Source organism: Asparagus officinalis, chromosome 5 (assembly GCF_001876935.1).
Source record: "Asparagus officinalis chromosome 5, Aspof.V1, whole genome shotgun sequence".
NCBI lineage: Eukaryota > Viridiplantae > Streptophyta > Magnoliopsida > Asparagales > Asparagaceae > Asparagus > Asparagus officinalis.
The window spans coordinates 54539896-54561126 of record NC_033798.1 but is presented as its reverse complement, the minus strand read 5'-3'; the positions used below and the strand labels follow the sequence as shown (position 1 = coordinate 54561126).

The following is a 21231-nucleotide window of genomic DNA, read 5'->3' as shown; positions in this document are numbered from 1 at the left end:
TTCACATGCATATAGGGGAGTGCACCATCACTTTACAGGACGTGGCTGTCATACTTGGGCTTCAGATCGATGGGCCGGCAGTTACGGACACCGATGATCATAGTTGGCCGGAGGTATGTGCCCGGCTTCTTGGACAGGTTCCGGACTTGAGGAGTGGTGCGATGAAGCTATCGTGACTTCGTCAGACATTTCAGGGCGACATACCAGAGGATGCCAGTATGGAGACGCTCCAATTCCATGCTCGGGCTTACATATTGCACATGATAGGGTGCGTGCTCTTTCCTGATGCGAGCAAGACCCTTGTACATGCACGATGGCTGCCGTTGCTAGAGGATTTTGGAGTATGCGAAGCACTGTCGTGGGGGGTGTTGGCATACTTGTATCGAGAACTGAGTAGAGTATCCCTGATGCAGAATAAAGAATTCAAGGGATGCTGCACATTAATACAGATTTGGTCATGGGAGCGCATTCATATTGGACGCCCTACTTTACTTGTGCACCGTGACCTACAGGGGCAGTTTCCTTAGGCGTACAGGTATAATTGTACACACAAATTTTATTCGCACTGAATTTGTACTTATATATTCTCTATTCTGCATATAGGTATAACGTGCGGTACGCTAAGTACCGATCAACGACGCGCCATCGTGAGTTTTACCGCAATGAGCTTGATGGCCTCCAACACGAACAGGTAAATATAAATCTCAAGTTGTTATGAATATTATAGTTTTGTTGTTGATACTGATAAATTTTTTATCTTATTTCAGTTCAAGTGGAGACCCTATACACCACCGGAGCTGGATATGCATTCTCTTGCACCCATCTGCCGAGATAGTCCCGACTTGTGGAGAGCGAGAGTTCCATTGATTTGTTGGGAGATCGTGGAGATGCATGTTCCTGACCGTGTGCTACGACAGTTTACGCTCTCTCAGCATGTGCCAGAGCCTGTCGAGCAGATCTCTCTTCCTGACCGTGTGCTACGACAGTTTACGCTCTCTCAGCATGTGCCAGAGCCTGTCGAGCAGATCTCTCATCGGCGGCGACCTACTTCGCACCATACCGACTGGGTCGTAGTCCGTGCGGCCTACATAGACAGGTGGGCTCACAGGTGGGATTTCATCCAGGATACGAGGCCCACGGCTGTTGACTATACCGCGTATATGGGTTGGTATTGGGATATCACACGTGATCCACAGCCCTTAGCTGGACACATGCCATGGCCACCGACCGACAGTTACATCCCTAGTGGGATGAACGAGAGAGATTACGTAAGTTTCTAAGCTAAATTATAATATTTTTTTCTTGAGTTGGTACTTAATAAATTATTTACCTCACAGTTCCGTGCTTTTGATAGCATTGAGGCTGATATTGATGCGACCGTGCTTGAGATTCAGGATCAGGTGGCGTTAGGGCTCCTCGGCAGGATCAAGAAGACCATAGCACAGGTGTTTCATAAGACTCACGTCGACGAGTTCGCAGGCCGTGAGCGACAAGTCTCGATCATTTGGGCCAGCCGTACACTCGGCGCTGTCGGCCACGTGACGATGACGAGGCACTTCGCATGCTGATGCGAGCCGCACTTCGCATGCTGACTGGAGCCGACCACTTCCGCATGCTGATGGAGACCGGCACTCTCGCATCCTGATGGCAGCCGGCACTTCGCATGCTGATGAGCCAGCCACTTCGCATGCTGATGGAGCCGGTTACTTCGCAGCCTCATACACAGCCGGTTACTCAGATATTGAGGCTCATCAGCGTGTGAGGGGGGCAGAGCAGAGGGGGCGGGGAAGAGCGAGGGGGAGGGGGAAGAGAGGGAGAGGAAGGAGAGGAGCTATATTGGGTTGTATTTGAACTTATTTTGTTAAAATTTGTAAATTGTATGAATTTTCAAATACTATACTTTTATGGATCAATTATAGCTCGATATGTGATCTTCTTGCGTATTGTTTGATTCGTGCGTGTTTAAATAATATATATATTGCAGTAATTATTGTCAACAGGTAAATATTTGTATATATGAGTTAAATAGGTCGACGTATGCATGCTGTGGAAAACCTGCAACTTCACGGGAGTTGAACTCCCGTGAAGTTGCAGTCCAAAATTCCCAGAGATCGACTCTCTGGAATGTTGGACTGTAACTCCACGGGAGTTGAACTCCCGTGGAGTTTTAAACAGAAATTAAACTTCACGGGAGTTCAACTCCCGTGAAGTTTAATTTCTCGATAAACATCACGGGAGTTGAATTTTTTTTACAAAAACCGACCTGTTTTCAGCGCTGGGCTGAAAACAGGTCGGTTTTTGTAATTATTTTCAAAAGGGATAGTTTTTTACAAATAAAATCTAAAAAAGGGTGGTTTTAAAAATTTGTCCGATGAAATTCACGTGCCGTGATAATCAATCGCTATTAAAAACGCGAACACATTACCGCGGGGTGGGGAGCGAGCCCCAAACTCGTTGCGCCGTCCATCAGAAGCCCCATCCACTGGTCCTTTCGAAATTTATCGTCACCCCCCTGCCTCGTGTCCTCCCCTCGTCCCTCGGCGTCCGCTTCCCTCTCCCTCATTTATTACCCTACTATTTTGTTATGTATCTATTTATTTTTGTATTTTATGTTGTTTTAAACCCAACACTAACGCCAAGACCCACGCTCACTCTTTAGCGCATACCGAAAATAAACGAGGATACGCAGCTTCGTTATACATAATAATAAAAAAAAATCGCTGATAATAGAAAGAGGAATCGGTAAAAGCCTAAAGCGTCCTGCCGCCTGAGCGAGTGAGAGAGAGAGAGAGAGAGAAGAGCCGTCCTCCTCGTCCTCGTCCTCGTCCTCGTCCTCGTCCTCGTCGCCTCCGGCCCATTGGAGATCTACAGGGCGGGCCCCTCGAAAGTTACCCAAAAGGGGGGAAAAAAGAAAGGAGAAGAAAGGGAAACGAAAAGGGATGGTGATGATGATGCATTGGATGGTGGAGGCGAGAAAGGGATGCCTCCCTACTTCCCTTCTCGTCGCCGATGCCCTCCTTTCTGCCGTCGATGGATCAATTGCTGCCCTCGCCTTCTTCCAGGTTTCTCTCTCTCTCTCTCTCTCTCTCTCTCTCTCTCTCTCTCTCTCTCTCCCCCCTCTACTCTCTCTCTCTCTCTCTCTCTCTCTCTCTCTCTCTCTCTCTCTCTCTCCCCCCTCTTTCTCTCGTTCTCCTTTTTCTTTCTCCAATTTAATTGATCATTCGATTCTTGGAATCCCTTCCTCGATCTCCGAGTTTGCCTCTTATTATTTCTGTCGTGCGATGTGGAATGCGGTTCATTAACGAGCAAAGTCTAGTGGCGTGTCCTGGTTGCTCAGTTATCCCCCCTAGATTTTGTTTTTTTTTGTTTCCCCATCTCGCTCTGGTAACTTGTACATATTTGTCTAGATGAAACAAGTTGATTGCTTACTATGTTCATATCAGCTCATACCTTAACTAGGATTCTAGGGAAGCTCCGGAGCTCGGATCGGGCTTGACTTACCCGAATCAAGGTCAAATCAAACCCATCGTCTTCATGAATTCTCAAATTAGTCTTAAATAAAAAAATGACACTTATCTAGAATAGAAGGGAAACAACATGCTTGTTGCCTATCAAAAGGATCTTATATTCCAAGGTTTTAAGCATAGCATAAGTAAAAAGATTAGAATACATTATGAGTAATATGGGATCAACCGGTACGATATTCATTCAAACCAAGCGGCTGTTTTCTATGCTTGTATGGGAACCTTTCATCATCAAAAAATTTAGAATACATTGAAACTGAAGGGGCATACCTTGGGTGTATCCGTCCGGATACGGTTCGGATATGATACTTACCGTATCCATACCCGCTTACCCATATCGGATATGGATACGGATACGGATATATCTCGGTGAGGAAATTTCATATCCATATCCGCTAAAATCGGATACGGATTGGGGATATATAAGCGGATATGCATGCGAATACAAACGGATATGAGAAAACTAGGTGATACAAAAGAGTTCATTAATATGTACATTATATCTAAAAAGCTTATATTACACGTCTTGATCATCAAAATTAACCTCAAATCCATAATCGAAGGAAAATATAGTTCATGTGATACAAAAGAACTATCGTAATTGAAGGATTAAAACTATCAAATCTATGAATTGAAGGATTAAAACTATCGTCACAATATGATTACTATGTATTTGGATATTTCAGATACGGATTTGGATATTTCACTACAAAACCATATCTCTAACCATATCCTATCAGCTATAGATTTGAGTAACCATATCCATATCCTAATGGATACGGTTATAGATATTTCCTGGGATACGGATACGGTTTAGCACCCCTAGCATACATACCCAGTTGTATCCGCCAACCATTAGTCTATTAATGCATATCTTACAAGGTTCAACTTCTAAGTTGAAATATCCACTCATATCATATAATTCTCATTGCCTAACCCTTTAATCCTATGCGATTCACAAGGCCATTTACATTGTTCAAAGAATTATACTGTTGTCTTTCACCACTAATGTCCTAGACAACATTCTGTGAAATTTATAATAAATAGTTTATTGCTTCGATTGTCAGTCTGTGGTAGAAGTCCTCAAAATTTTTGACGCCATCCCTTTCTCCTATAACTTTACCAATGATGTGATTTTAATGCAAAGCTATGGATTCCAAGATGTCACGTTCTATCTCAATAGCTAGTCCTAGTCACCATATTTAAAAGGGAGTTTCAAAACTTACCATAAATATTTACTACAGCATAAGCACTTAATATGTTAATGCCTTTTTGGCATTAAGATACTTGTATTTGATAGCTACATTGACACATTGCATTTTCCCTTTTTCCAGAGGGGAGAAAGGTTTTGTGTAGTTCTTTTGGATGTTGAAACCTTAAGTGTGGCTCAATCGGCTTTTATTCTTAACAGTAATCATCCTCATCAATCTGCGTCGCATTGTTTTTTGATAGCTACATAATAGAGGAAGCTTTGAGGGTCATGACTAAATGGTTTAATGATTATGTTAGATATGCTAGTAGATCCATTAGATCACCCTTCAAAAGAATTAGCATATCCAAGATCAGGGATTTGATCTCTGTCCTTCATAAAATGATGTAAATAAATGTCAGTTTTGTTTCCCTCTCATCCATGTTGTTTCTCATATTTAACAAGTTATCAACATATTCCCCACACTATTAGTCACAATCCTGGGTATTGTTCTATATTATATTGTTTAACAGCAAATAGCTGTTTGGATTTATGAATTTGATCCTATTTAACATTAATTTAAGATACTCTTCCATGCTTTCATGCAAGTTCAAGATAACCTCTAGTAAGGTTTTAAATATCGACCGACATGTCCGACATGTCGGCCGACATATCGGTTTGAGAGCTTGACCGACGTGACATAGACGTTTTCAACTCGTATATCGGTTTTCAGGGCCAAATCGGAAATATCAGGGTCATATCGGGCATATCGACCTATTTTTTAGCTTTGAAAAATCGACCGATATGGTACTTTTTTTAAGATACTTTTTTTTATCAGGTTTGGGTTTAGTGATAAATACTCAAACTCGTTTGACTCATTCTCATGTTTAAGGGTTCCTTATGAACCTGATAGAAAGAATTTATGAACACAAATCCATATATTATTTACTTTTTTATATGTTTAGTCTATAGAATTTATAAAGTATGTTTATATTGAATTTATGAATGCTTAGATTACATTTAGGACATGATATTATACATATGCGCACTACCCGATATGACAATCCGATATTTAATCAATGTCCCCCGATATATCCCCGATTTCCGCTATCCGATATGGATTTCAGTCATCCGACATGAACCCGACATCCGATATTTAAAACCTTGGTCCTCTAGTGTATGGTGAATTTTAGCGTAGTCCTACTGCACATCTTCAATGCTAAGCTGATAATTTAAGTTGTTGGTAAAAGGTTGATATTCTCATCCAGACATCAATTTTCATAGTTGGTGAGTAATTTTCTATATTGTATTTTCATGCCAATCTACTTGCTTTTTTCTATTGCGAGAAGGAAAAAAAATGCTAAGATGGATGAGTGGGTGAGGTTGCATCTTGCTCCTATGCACACACATGAATATTTTTTCTTTTGCACACACAACGTGAATAGTTGAAAGATGCTTCTTGACTAAGGATACAACTTAAAAGGACTTGGCTTTAACATTCCTATAAATCACTGTCCATCACCTTAATGCAGCTAGGACTTCTTTCCAACCCCATGGTCGAGGCTTTTTTCTTTGCTTCCTAGGTTATCTGGTTTTCGTGATGTGACTTTCAACTTTAAGACTTGTTTCTGATTTATAATTTTTGACTCTATGAATTTCTTTTTCTGTCAATCGAAATAAGTTATGACCTTACTTTTATGGATGTATTAACTTATAAAATTTAATTCCCAGAAGGTTCTTAACTTTAGTTATCAGAAAATTTGGGAACAGAAGTGATATTGTTGCACCTAGCTTTCAGTGTGCAACTAGTGGTTGATAAGTTGCTACTTCATTATTATTACTATTGTTATTGTCATTGTCATTGCTACTGATGCAATAGTGTTCTCTTTGTTTGGGAAAATTTGGAGCTCACCCACATGTAGTGAGATGTTAATGAATCTAAATAGAACATAGTATATAGCAAGGAAAGAAAGCCACACCTACGCACCCAAAATAAAATGAGTACTTAGAGAAAGCCTGTGTGAGGCCGACATCACTATAAAGGGAGTGTTCCGTGCTCTTTATTATCACAAATCTAGTACTTATATAAGAAGAATATTATAGGTGAGCAACAGTAGCTTCCCAAAAAGTCTATCCAATTTAATAAAATTTTTTCAGACACAATATCTCTAGATGGTTTCATTGTTGGTTTGCTGGTAGCAACTCCTTTAGGAGGAGAGTGACCAGTTTCTGTTTGGTGGATGCAGCTAGCAGTCCTGTCTGCAAGCAAATATAAATGTGATAACAGAATGGATAGTATATTCTTTACCCATTTTGTCCTATGTACAAGATTGTATATTAGAAGTGTAGAATCGCTAGCAGTCTGATGGATTCTTGCAGCGATGAATAGTGGTCTGCGGATTTGGTGTTAATGATTTTGTCCTTCTCATGTCACTACTTCAAGCAATGCAGTAAAGCAGATGTATTATTATTAAAAATAAACAATGAATCCTTGTCTCAGACATGAAAGAAGTACAATGCATTGCTTCAAACAATATCTTTTTGTATATTTTTTAATCTTCTGTTGCCCGTGCATGCTTGATGCTTCTACTTTGCGTGGACCTATACTGATCGGTGTCTCCCTACAGCTATTGAGAATTCACTTCCGCAATCAACAACTTGGGTGGACACGGCAAAAGGCAAGTGGAACGTTATTTTCTGTGTATCAACTGTGCATTGATACTAGATTTTGTGTTTTTGCTCCCTGGGGTACATAGCTGACAACCTCCTTGTCATCATTATAGCAGCAATTCCGTTTCTAGTTTTGCGGAAACTGTTATCTAAGGATACCTTCAAATAATATGCTTTGATCAATTAATGTATAACCAGTTATCTATAGTTATTGTAGTTTCCAGCAGCATTTGAACAAAGTATGATAAATATGTCTTTAGTGTAAGATTGTACCTGCTCGCATGCTTGACAATTATTAACATATAGCTTCAGAGTACTATCATCCATAACCGTCAAACTCTATTCCAACTGTTTAAGCTCCATTTTATGATTCCTTTGCCAATCATCCTATAATAACTTCTACTTTAAATAGTATATGTTTATAATCAAGCTGTGTCCTTTCTATTTCTGGCTAGCCTTAAGCCATCTTTGTTATTGATTTATGTTAAGGGAAACATCCTTGTCAGAGCAGGTACTTCAATTCTCTCCTTCCAACTACTGTCCATGTTAATTTAGGCCTTTCCATCCTCTTCGCTACTTGTTCTATACAGACCTAGCTAACTTTTTAATGCAGAATCTTACATCTTTTACCATTTCTGTCCATATTTATTGATTTGCTATACGAGATATTTGATGTCAACAATTTAGTATCATTACTTGTATGTATTTGAAAAACATAGCTTTGCAGCGAGTTTCTGCAAATCACTGAGCTAATTGTTATGCTCAGTTTGCACTAGGCATTTTTTATTCTTGTTAGTGTCTTTTATTTTGAATCTTAAATGATCATTTCTTGAGCATACAAGTTCTTCTGTCTTTTTACATTTATCGTTGCATATCAATCAATAGGTATCTTGATTTTTCACACAGTCAACTGCTTCACTAATTACTTTCTAATTATGTTATTTAGATATCTTGAAGCCACCTGATTTCTATGTTTAACACTTAAAATGTTATATGCTCCTTATTAAAGCAAGGAAGATTTATAAAGATGGGCAAACGTGTGATTAGTGAAAATGTCAAAGAAACATGTATAACAGGGGAAATGAGAATGTTAATAAACATCTGTCTAATGAAAACTCATATCTTTAAGTATATGTGCTTCTCAGGGGGAGATAAGCCTTCTACGGTGAGGGGAATAAGGAAAAACTGACTTTCATTTTTATGAGCGGAGATAAGACAGCGCTAGTGAAGGGACAAAAAAAATAAGAATAGTGAAGTTATATTCATAACATGTTTAATGTGAACTTCCAGGAGAATTAAATAAAATGTTAAGTCATTTCTGGAAATATTAAGCTTATTGAAGTGATACTTTAAAGAAAACGAAAACAAAATAGATAAATGCCATGATGCTTCCTATTAATTTTGAGTGTTTAAGGAATAAGGAGTTATTATGGCCAAGTAATTGTTTAAAGCATTTCAAAATTAAGGGAACAATTATCTGATGGAAGAGAAGCACATTTTGTTTTGCCTATTTATAAGAAAACAGAAATACACAGTTGTACAAACTATCATGATATGTAGAGAAGTCTGTCATTATAGCTACTAAGATAAATTCTTGAAAATTTACACAAAAGAAAAGAGGTCTATACAAGCTTACTGTAAGGTAACAGGGAGATTATGCAGTGTACTTTCAGATAAAATAAATGCTTATTAGTTATCACAAAGCATGTAAGGTACAATGGAGTATTAAAGTGTGAGAACAATTATGGAAAGGCATCTTTTCCTATCATTATAGGTTTGTGTGATGGATTGACATCAAGTCCTCCCTCTACATTGGTCATTAGTTATGATGAAGAAATTAGGCGTACTGTCAACAAGATCTTAGAGTTTCTGAGAGGGAATGACTTACATCACAATCAGCCAGAAAAAGAAAAAAATCTAGAAACTACATGCCAAAATCACTTCTTTCTTCATCTTCCAAGGAAGCATTGGGAGGATACGATCAGGATACATTATGTACTTCACTTTGTTAAGCATCTATGACTCCCGGAGGTGCAGGCACTGGAATAGATTTTTCTACAGTGCTGGGGAATCTGCTCAAAATTTTGCGTACTTGTCATGAGTCCCTAGTTTAAAAAAGAAAGATTTAGCATAATATAATATGATTCTATTATTTGTTGCGTGCCAAAAGATCCTAACCACAGTCATAATAAAATAATCCCAAGTATGTCAATGACATTTTCTAATTTTTTTCCTCCACGAGTAGAAAAAATCTAGAATTTTAGGGAGGAATTCTCGTAAAACCAAATTTAATTTTGAGTTGCTTCCAAATAGCATTGTTTTAAATATCCTGACATGGCCCGATATATCCCCCGATATATCCTTTTACAGGGCTTGTTGCAACCGATATGGTCTTTAAATATCCTTTACTACTTTTTGGCTATTTTGAGTGATAAATCCCCGATATGCCCGATATATTAGCCGATATGTGGACCAATATATCTTTTTATATAGCTTATTGCAAAATAATATACCGTGTTTGGAATTTTTGGACGAGATATCAAGATTTCCCCATTATATCAAATGACATTTTTCCCTAAAAAAAGCAGATCGAATGTTGCAACGTTGCTTTGCACTTTTGTTTGTTTTAGAAGGTTGATTAGTGATCCTAAACATATATTATTCATATTTTGTATGCTTAAATTTTATTACATATGTTGAGATTACATTTTAATGAATTATACTATGTATGCAAACATTCATTATAGCATTCCGATATTTACCACATATCCCCGATATTTCCCCGATATCCGCAATCCGATATGAATTTTGGCCATCCGATATTTCCCCGATATCCGATATTTAAAACCTTGCCAAATAGAGGTGACAAATCTTTGACAGAAGAGTTGGCCACTCGATCCCAAATGAGTTGCAAAGAACATAAAGAAAACCTTTTGATGTTTCTCTTAAAATGTCTATTGCTAATAAGAGTCAACTACACATGATCTTTAAATTTCATGGGTTTAAGTCATTAACGGGATTCTGCGATGCAAGCCCAAGTCTATATGAAACTTTTTGTTTGTTGACTTTAAGATATTTGGAACATTATTTTAACCGTGAAGTCTTAGAAGAGAATTTCCGAGATGGAAGATTCTATCCACCTTCTATGATAGTAGATTTTTTTCAGTAGCTTGTTCCCTTGGGAGTTGAAGTTCGTTCTGACATCTCCAAGTCCATTCAGCAAGGATAATTAGACTGAGTATAAACAATACCTGATTCGAGTGAGTATAAACAGCACCTACTTTTCCTTTGAAAAAAGATAAATAGTACTACTTTTCCTTTGAAAAAAGACAAATAGTACCTTAGAGACCTTACCATTTACCAAGACAATCTTAAGGCAGAGCAACGACGACCCCACAGACCAGCAACGTTCCCTTTCTAAAAAAAAGTCTCACACTAATTCTACTAATGACACTAGTTCTACTGCTAATCCATGAAGGAGCATGACTGAAGAATAAATAGCAGGCATAGATGTGAGCCAACATTACGAAGAACATGCCCAGTTCCTTCATGGGATCACAAAATTTGTTAGTAGAACCCAATTATATTTACCCACTTTAGCATGCCCAATTGGGGCGTATAAAGCATAAGGCAACGGAAAAGAACCTTGACTATGTTAGAAAAGTTATAGTCGAGTCACATGACAATTCCGACCCACATCAATGAGGAGATTGTCAAATTTAACTTAAGACAAAACTCAAAACCAATGATTGAGAATTTGAGGGGCTGCATAAAATTAATGATGGTTGCAGAAAATAAGAGAATCACCAGCAAAATGCACATGTTTTTAGCTTTGTACTTACTGAATTTTCTTTTGATACTGTAAACAGATGACTGTTGTGTATTGTTTTTATAGAGATTCTGTATCTGCTGTGACTATTTGTTCATTTTTATGATCATTGATCAAATGCTTAACCTATCTGCAGATTTTCCATCTCATGATTGGCTCATCCAACATAGGTGAGGTTCCAGAACTAGTTGAATATTTTGCTATGTGTATAATGTTCGGAGATTATAGTTAGTTAAATTCATACTATGGCATGGGCTTTCTAAGAACATGACAGTTTTGACACTGGAATATCGGGAGTTCCATGTCTATGGGCATTGCTATTTCTATGCAACATTTCAAGTGTCTAAATGTTATCGAATATTAGTTCTTATCAAGATACCTTTTGTTTTATCCTCACTGCATAAGGTTCCTATTTGATTTATTTTCTCTGCTTTATTTTCTTTATAAAGTAAAACATTTCATGACAACCAGATGAAGTAATATTTAGTATGCACAACATAACATCAAAACTTTGATCAAGCAATCATAAGTTATGCATGTAAACGTCTTAAATTGGATGTTTTTTACTTGAAAGTGTAGGATTCTTATAGAGCTGTAGTCTGCTAATATTGGATGATTCAACTGTTGTCCTTCTAGGATTTTGATAGGCTAAGGCTTAATTCTATGCTCCCATGTTTAGTTAATTTTTTTTATAGGTGTTGGTGTTTGATATTTCATTACTGCAAATATTATGGCTTAATCACCAAAATTGATAGTAATGGGTTACTCATGTGCTATTTGTTTGAATTTTTCTGGCCCAGTGTATTACAAGCTGTATTATTAATTCACTTCTTGCCTCTTATATTGTTTTCTCAGTTGGGATCTTTTTTTCTTACCAAGGGAACTGAGCATAGTTATCTCATCCTGCAATTCAGAAGAAACTTGGGTTGGGTTGCTGGAAAAATCTGGTCAACCTTTTCTTTAAAATCGTTCAATTTATATGTCAGTTCACAGTCAACCCTTCTTGATGTAAAAGGCTAGATTTGACAATGGTATTGATGTTTAAGGTGTGTTAGGCATGATGGAAATCAAAGATGAAAGAGTGGGCAACTTTGGGTGAGACTCATGGATAGATAGATATTTGTAGTTTGTTTTGTCAGACTTCATACCATTATTATAGTAAAAGTGAAGGTTAGGGACTTATAAACATTAATTTATTACCACTATTGGTGGGGTTATCAATTTTTTTAATGCTACTGCGTTTAAAGTTATCCTGACTGTTATGTTAATTCCTTCCTACATTGAATATTTTCATAGGGATACAAGTACAAAAAAAAAAAAAAATCCTGAATAACTTAACCGAACCAAAACAGGCTATTATCTTTTTGTTTTTCCAACTTGATTGACTGGAAATTCTTTTTGTACCTGTATCACTTGTTATCCTCTTCATAGGTATTGATATGTTCACTCAACAGTACAACATTCTGGACATGCCACTTATCAACTCAGATTAGTGCATGATTGCCTTGCATTTCCTTTTTACCAGCATTTCATTATCATCTTATAAGACATTTCTGTAAGTATAGATCAAGTTTCCTTTCTGTACCCACTGTAATATCCCAAATTTTATAAGATTTAATCAGATTAATATAATTGTCTTAGGGGTTATGAAGTGCCTAATAATTAGAGTAGTTTCTTTAATACTAGCAAGCCTCTTTCTAAATAGTTGTGAAGAAAAAGCCGAAGCTATTAATCATCTGCCTAACCCCTATGACAATTATATTAATTTCATATAATCCTATAAAATTTGGGATATTACACCCATAAATCAAGTTAATATACTTGTTTGATAAGCTTGGTAGCTGTTATTAACTTATTATATTCACTGAACAATATAGCATTCTGGACATGTCACGTGTCAGCTGAAATTGGAGCATGATAGCCTTGCATTCCTTTTTACCAACATTCCATTATTATCTTATATCACATTTTAACTTTAGTTTTTTTTTTGACACTCCATATATCGTGTAAACTTTTTTTTGTTTCATTGTTTAGCATGTTCTCATGGACGGTATAGTGAAAATTCTCATATAGTAGTGGCCAATATATATTTCTCTGATCCACTCACATCCATGTACTTTTTCTACTGACATGGAATTGACTATTTTGCAGGTTACTTCTTGTATTTCACATCTTCTCTTTTGGCAACTTGTCAGGGATGGTTGTTCTGGTTAAATGTTTTTGGATTTATCCTCATGGGTATGTCACCCAAGAAAATAGCTGTACTTGTTATATGCCCCCAATGGGTTTGGTCATCATTTGAGAAGTTGAAGAGTGATCTCGGTCTCATATAGATTATTTCCTTGCAGCTTGCCCTCAGATTTTGTTTTTAGCTGCATTCCTTCTGCTGTTATCGTTCTGGTATTATCTCCACCTCTATTATTATGTCATGGTATACTACGTAAGTATTTTGGTTATATCTTGATTATGCATCTTCACCTCTATCACTGTTATGGCCCATATGTTCAAATTTTACTTTGGTGTTTATTATCATAAATATCTATGAGATATTTGCATTTTTTAAAAACATGTTATTCAAGAGAAATTTAGTCTTGGCAATTAGAGTCACATTGTATCATTTTCTCAAGATATTAAGCGAGAAACACAATAAGTTCGGGCCATGCTTTGTATGAGTTCATCTTACGGGGGAAAAATTATTTGGAGTTCTTTATCCAAGAAGTTTCTGAAAGGGAGACCATTGGTTTGGAAAACTTAATGCTACTGAAAAATTATGTATGTAAGTTATGTTGTATATGCTTTAGGATAAGGTTTTTTGGTGGGAGTAAGGGTGGGGAGGGGAGGGACCTGCCCAACCTATTTTTTTATCTTCTGGAATTAGTTTGTGGGTCTGATAGTCACCAGTTGACAACTTTTAAATACCATGACAATTCTGAGACACAAACATCCAAACTTTATAAATATGAAACACGAGTGTGTGAGCAATTATATATTTTCAAAAACTTTTGTATATGTCACGTCCGAAACCATCACAAATATCAATTAAAAATAAATTCAAGGCACATGACAATCAACCACTAATCCCCTTAACAAGAGGACTTGCAAAGCGTAAGTCCAATATGTTTAACAGACATAATTTTTCAGGTATATGATCCAATGATCCATAATAACATTATATTTCAAATCCAAAAGTATATTATTGGTTTGTACATCTATTTGTATGGTCATAAGATATTCACATCCTCTAAACTACATTATATATTAACTCCAAAAACTCCTTAGCATATAATAGAAGTCGTGCTCATGTCAAACATAGTGCTCATAACATACATAGTGCAGATGTTCTGAATGAGACTAATCTATAACTGATGCACTTACTGAGTTACTGTATTGGGTTGTAGCTAATGATCATCGTCGTATTTTTAAAGCTCGTCGGACTCAATACCTGAAACTATACTAATTTGAAACGATAACCATTTTCGAGGTGAGCTCACTACGTGCTCAGTAATCTACAAATTAAATACATTTGTAGTTAGAATTATCAATGCTGTAAAAAGAGACAAAAAGCAGTGCTCTAGCGCTGCTTAAGCATTTTGGGTCCTTAGCCATTTTCCACTCGAAAAACCCACTAAAAGCGGATGCGAAAGGAAGCCCCAAAAGCGATTGATCACCAAAAGCTTTCCCTTTGATAATTTATATTACTTCACTTACTTCCTGACTATTTGATGTACATTTTACAACACATTACATTGTTTATAGTATGTGGGTAGTACTGCGTTGTTGAGTCTTATTGTTGTTGTACATCTCCATGCTTAGCATCTCTATAAATCTATCAAATATGCCTTTGTATACTTTTTCCCTCCAATTCTTATTTGTTTTATGGTTTTTCCTAATTTTCTCAACCTTTTCCCCTATTTGGCACTTTTTTCTGCTTAAGCCAAAAAAGCCTAAGTAGCATCTAGCCACTTCGCTCTGCTTTTTTGCTTTCTGCTTTCCACAACCTTGTAAATAACATGTTCATGAAAATTTATCCAAAGGAGTTTATAATAAATATACTTTCAAATTATCTTTATGCATAGAAATTAAGCAGCCTCTTACTCTACTATTAGACTGCCTATGATAACTAGCCGTCTAGAAAGAATAACTATTGTGGAATTCTTTACACCATATCCAATGAAAGTGCATACAATGATGATTTTTCTAGGTTATATTGCATACAACGGCTCCAGTCAATAGTCATTACCTTCAATAGGAAAATCACTTAAATTCTTGGTGCATGTCTTTAACTAGCAAACAATGCTATTCCTATACCAATGTGATTCAAATATCATTTAGTAAAATTCACATGTCATGTATGGCCTACAATTGCAATATCAAATGTCTAGATATATCAAGATCAGTGAGAATCAAGTCGTGTCTACGTCGGCCATGAAATACTTTAATGATATCTTTAACATAAAATTCCATGTGTGTATAGCCATGATAAACACAGTATAATATATTCATGTGTGAAACTAGTATATTGTAAATTAAAGAATATGTGGGGGGTAATACCCTACTCACAAATTATTTGTAATCCCAAGTTTCTTCGTGGCTGTTCAAAAGTTACTACGTATTCCTATTTGGCTTTTCTGTAGATACATGTATAAATATCATCTTCTAACTCAAGCAATAAGTATGTTTATCCAATAATTAGTAAATTCGAAACATTAATTGAAAGTTGAAACCTTCAAATGGTCTATTTCAAAAATCGAAGACTGGATTCTTCTAGCATTTACCTTTTTATCTCCTTTTCATTTTCCTTCTTTGTCTTCTATTTCTTCTTCTTTTCTTCCTCGTGTCTTTCTCTTTTCTTTTTGGAGGGTATAAAGGGGAGAATGAAGAGTGAATGAGGAGAGGAGGGGGTTAAATATTCCTCTCCATTTCATCCTATATCATGGACGTAAATTCCATGTCCATTTCCTCACTTCCAATGATGCTATCTTCCCCTCCACCTCATCTTTTATGATTCCATTATGTCACTTCTACCTTCTTGTAATCAAGACATATGTGTCCCTTTTCTTCTACAATAAATGATACCTCCAACATTCATCATCCATTCAACATATGCCTACAAATTTTGCATGAAATCATTCATAATTCATATTAGTACATCCTTCATATTTTAATTACAAAATCATATCAATTTTTTTTTGTTGTATTTGCAACTATTTATCGCAAGATCATGCAACACCTATTATCTAATTCATCATAGATATGTAGTTGCAAGAATAAATATTGGGTATTACAATGTAAGAAAACATCGATATGTGAAGAACTGGACATATATACAACTTGAAATATATAAAAGTCTTCTCTGGTACTCTCTTAGGAGATCTAGTCTAATGACCCTATACAGTTCTTTATACAGGTTTTTTGCATATATGCCTCTACAATCTTCCATATTTGCAAAATTACCCTAAATCTTCGTATTTGCAAAATTACCCTTCAATTCTCTCTCACATTCAGCTTTTCTACCCCTCTCACTTAACAATTTTGGTTTTTAAACAATAAAATGTTAGAACATTATTGAACATTTCTAGCATTGCACAGTTTAAAAACCAATATTTTTATGTGAGAGGAGTAGAAAAGTTTAGTATGAAAGAACTGGAGAGTAATTTTGCAAACATGAAAGCTTTGACTGATACACATTGTTATCGAGGCGCGCGCCCCGGGCGCGTGGCCCTGCGGGCTGGGGCAATTGCGCCCCGCACAAGAGGCGGGGCGTTGCACGCACATGCTCGCGCGCGCCTCGCGTGCGCTTGACACCTGCGTCATGTAATAAACTCTTTCTTCTGTTTTTTAAATAATTTACATATTACATATTTACATCATGTAATAGACTCTTTATTGCTAGTTGCTAATCCATTCTCCATCTTTTCATGTTTAACCTATAAAAAGGAATCAATAATTAGTAATTTAGTATACTTGTTTGTTAATTGTAACTTCCTTCTCTAATTAGCATGCTAATTAGAAAATTATGAACATGTAATATGTAATTTTTACCTCCATTCTCTATCTTTTCATGCTAACTAGCAAACAGCAAATAAGAATGCTAACTAGAAAATTATGAACAATCATGTTTTTTTAATCACTTAATTGTTACTTAAAAATACAAATTATGAACAATCATGTTTTTTTAATCACTTAATTGTTACTTAAAAATACATATATCATATTTTAAATAAAAATACATATAATACATATATCATATTTTAAATAAAAATACATATTTCTTATTTGTTACTTGCTTGTTTTGTTTCATAGATTTCTACTTATGTTGGAGATTATCTTGTATTGCGATTTGTAGAAACTTATGAACTTCTCTATGTTATGCATGCTAATTAAGACTTTTTCGTGATTTAGTCGGTGAAATTATATTTTTTGGTTTATTTATGTGATAATTTATAAACATGTTGCTTACATGCTTCTTTGTCTTATGTTAAAAAATATTAGTTTGAGTTGTGCGCCTCAATTTAGTGAGGCGCGCACATTGTTGTGCGCCTTGCGCATGGTGCGCGTAAGGAGCCTTTGCGCCCCGCATTACGCCTTGCGCCTCGATAACAATGTTGATACATACATACACACACACATATATAGTGGACCAGAGGCCTTTGTCCACCAAACTTTCAATCTACTCATATATATATATATATATATATATAATAATATATATATATAATAGTATATAAGAGAGAGAGAGAGAGAGAGAGAGAAAGAGGAAAACTTATGTCAACTTAAGTGGACGTCCACTAAGTTTCTTAGTCATTGATGATCCTTGATTGAGCTACATTGTGGATGATCCGCTCCGTTGAACTTGATCTACATATTCTAAAACCCTAACACACCAAATTTGGGGGTGAACCCGTCATGGTTTGATCCTTCATCCACTCGTATCAATTTTAACGGTTTCGAATGAATAGAACTTTTTACATGGTCCGAACGGAGGGTCAAATCATGACGGATAACGGATTCACACCAAATTTGGTGTGTTGGGGTTTAGAATATGTAGATCAAGTTCAACGGAGGCGGATCATCCACAATGTAGTCTCAATCAAAGTGATCATCAATGATAAGAACTTAGTGGACGTCCACTTAAGTTGACACAAGTTTTCCTCTCCTCTCTCTCTCTATAGTATATATATATATATATAATATAGTATATATATATAATATATATATATTGGACAAGAGGCCTTGTCCACCAAACTTTCTATCTACTCATATATATATATATACAACACACACATATATATATATATATATATATATATATATATATATATATATAGTATAATATATATATATATATATAATATATAATTTCTTCATATCTTGCATGGATGCCCTAGTACATCATCATAATAGAAAGTTTGGTGGATGATCCACTTAAGTTGACATAAGAATTTCTATATATGTATGTATGTATGTATGTATGTATGTATGTGTGTGTATATATATCTATTATATGTATGTGTGTGTGTGTCTATATATATATGTATGTATGTATGTGTATACACCACGACATATTATATATGTATGTATGTGCGTTGGCGTAGTTTGTGGGTGTGTGTATATATATATATATATATATATATATATATATATATATATATATATATATATATATATATATATAGCAAGACTCCTATCAACTTAAGTTGATGTTCACCAAAGTTTGTAGCCACACATTTATTAATATAAAACACCTGTTTATATAATATAAGGATCCCTAGGCAATATGAGTGGTTAAAAACTTTGGTGGACACACTATTCCCTATCCACTTAAGTTGACACAAGTTTTCACCAATATATATATAGTCATGTATGTGCGCGCGCGCGTATTTATGCGTGCGTGTGCGCGCCTGTGCGCGTGCGTGCCTACACTCATATATAATGCTTATTCTACAATAAAATAATTGTAGACATCTGTAGTAAAAAACTACTATAAAACTGTACGTTTAGTTTATAAAAGCTTTAATTTTAAGCATTTTATTTTTAAGCTTTTTTGCTTACATTGAATATTAATTCCTTGACATTTCTAGTATGATCTAGAAACTCTAGCATATTCTTGTACTTGTTCTTAGTTCTCTCTTTTTTTACTGTAGTCGCGACTGACACAACTTTGTTCTGTGTTCATCCGATGTTGTTGATTGTTGAGGATTCTGCGAATTTTTTTGAGTTACTACTATTTGCTTAATATCTAGCTTATTTACTTTGCCTCATTTTTAAGTCTTTATTTTCTTAATTAGTGGTCACAGTTTACATGGTTTTTGCCCGTTAGCTAAGTGCACCTAGGGATATTCCGTCCGTGTTTATCCCTTGCTGTTGACATGTTAAGTTTTAAAGTCTTTCTTATAATACCTAAGTTTCTAAGCTATCCTCCCTTAGATATGAAAATTCCCTATATATGAGCTGCAAACTCTAAATAGATTAAATACAATCCTACGTTAACAAGTATAAATGTTATTGAAGATTTTAATAATGAAACATCTTTTGAGATTGATAAAGAATTCCTAAGGAAAGATTTTAATTCTCAAAAAATTAGGAACAAAAAGGAGTGGTTTTTCCAAGCATATGTATATTATGACTTCATGCGAAACATCAAGCAAAATATACCTTTTTCTTATGATATGAAGCTATATATTTAGAAGATCTAAACATTCTCTTAAACATTTACCTATTGAAAAAAATGCATTCGTTTTAAAAACGATATCCAATACATGAAAAACAAATAAAGATAAAGAAATAGAATCTTTACATCCACCCTTTGAACCAATAAAGATAGGAAAAGAAAATATTAAAGCTACCCCCATCACAACTCTTGAATCTACTAGTAACATAGCCAGACAAGACAGTATGTACACATATATATACATATACATATATGTACACATATATATACATATACATATATGTACACATACATATATGTATACATATATGTACACATATGTACACATACATATATGTATACATATATGTATATATATACATATACATATATATACACATACATATATGTATATATGCAGTGTTATTGAGGCGCGCGCCCCGGGCGCGGGGCGCTTCATCCTGGACGAAATGCGCCCCGCACGCGAGGCGGGGCGCTGCACGCAGCGAGGCGTGCGCCTCGCTCGCGCCTCGCGCGCGCCTCACGTGCGCCTCGCACCTGTGTTATGTAACATACTCTTTCTTCTATTTTTTTAAATAATTTACATAATTACATATTTATATCATGTAATATACTCTTTCTTACTAGTTGCTAATCTATTTTCATCTTTTCATGTTTTACCTATAAAAAGAACACAATAATTAGTAATTTAGTATACTTGTTTGCTAATTGTAACTTCCTTCTCTAATTAGCATGCTAATAGCAAATTATGAACATGTAAATATGTAATTATTACATTCATTCTTCATCTTTTCAAGCTAAGTAGCAAATATCAATTAAGAATACTAACTAGAAAATTATAAACAGTCATGTTTGTTAATTATATTTCTTAATCTTTTTATGTGACAATTTATAAACATATGCTCATAATTGTTAATCACTTAATTTGATGATTTAAATACATGTTTCTTGTATCTTTTTTGTTACTTTAAAAATTCAGTTAGCATAATTTGATGATTTAAGTTGATATTCTCATAATTTTGGATGTAGGTAACTAATATGTTGCTTATATGTTTCTGTCTTATGATGTTGGCAAATATTAGTTTGAGTTATGCGTCTCAATTAGTGAGGCGCGCGTCTCGTTGTGCGCTTTGTGCATGGTGCGCGTAAGGGACCATTGCGCCCCGCATTGCGCTTTGCGCCTCGATAACACTGCCCGTTTGACCTGTTCTCATGTTTAAGGGTTTCTTTATGAACCCATAGAAAGAATTTATGAACCCAAATCCAGTGTTATCGAGGCGCAAAGCGCAATGCGGGGCGCAAAGGTCCCTTACGCGCACCATGCGCAAAGCGCACAACGAGGCGCGCG

At 35.7% G+C, this 21231-nt stretch overlaps 1 protein-coding gene across 1 annotated transcript in view; it reads left to right on the top strand.

Moving 5' to 3' along the window:
• LOC109843312 (tobamovirus multiplication protein 1) overlaps positions 2802–21231 on the top strand; it is a 31253-nt gene continuing 12823 nt past the window's right edge. Inside the window, exons 1-5 of the mRNA XM_020412248.1 lie at positions 2802–3062; positions 7341–7391; positions 11349–11382; positions 13364–13450; positions 13561–13612. Of these exons, the coding sequence (XP_020267837.1) occupies positions 2940–3062; positions 7341–7391; positions 11349–11382; positions 13364–13450; positions 13561–13612 (347 nt within the window). The 5' untranslated portion in view covers positions 2802–2939. The remainder of the gene's footprint in view (positions 3063–7340; positions 7392–11348; positions 11383–13363; positions 13451–13560; positions 13613–21231) is intronic.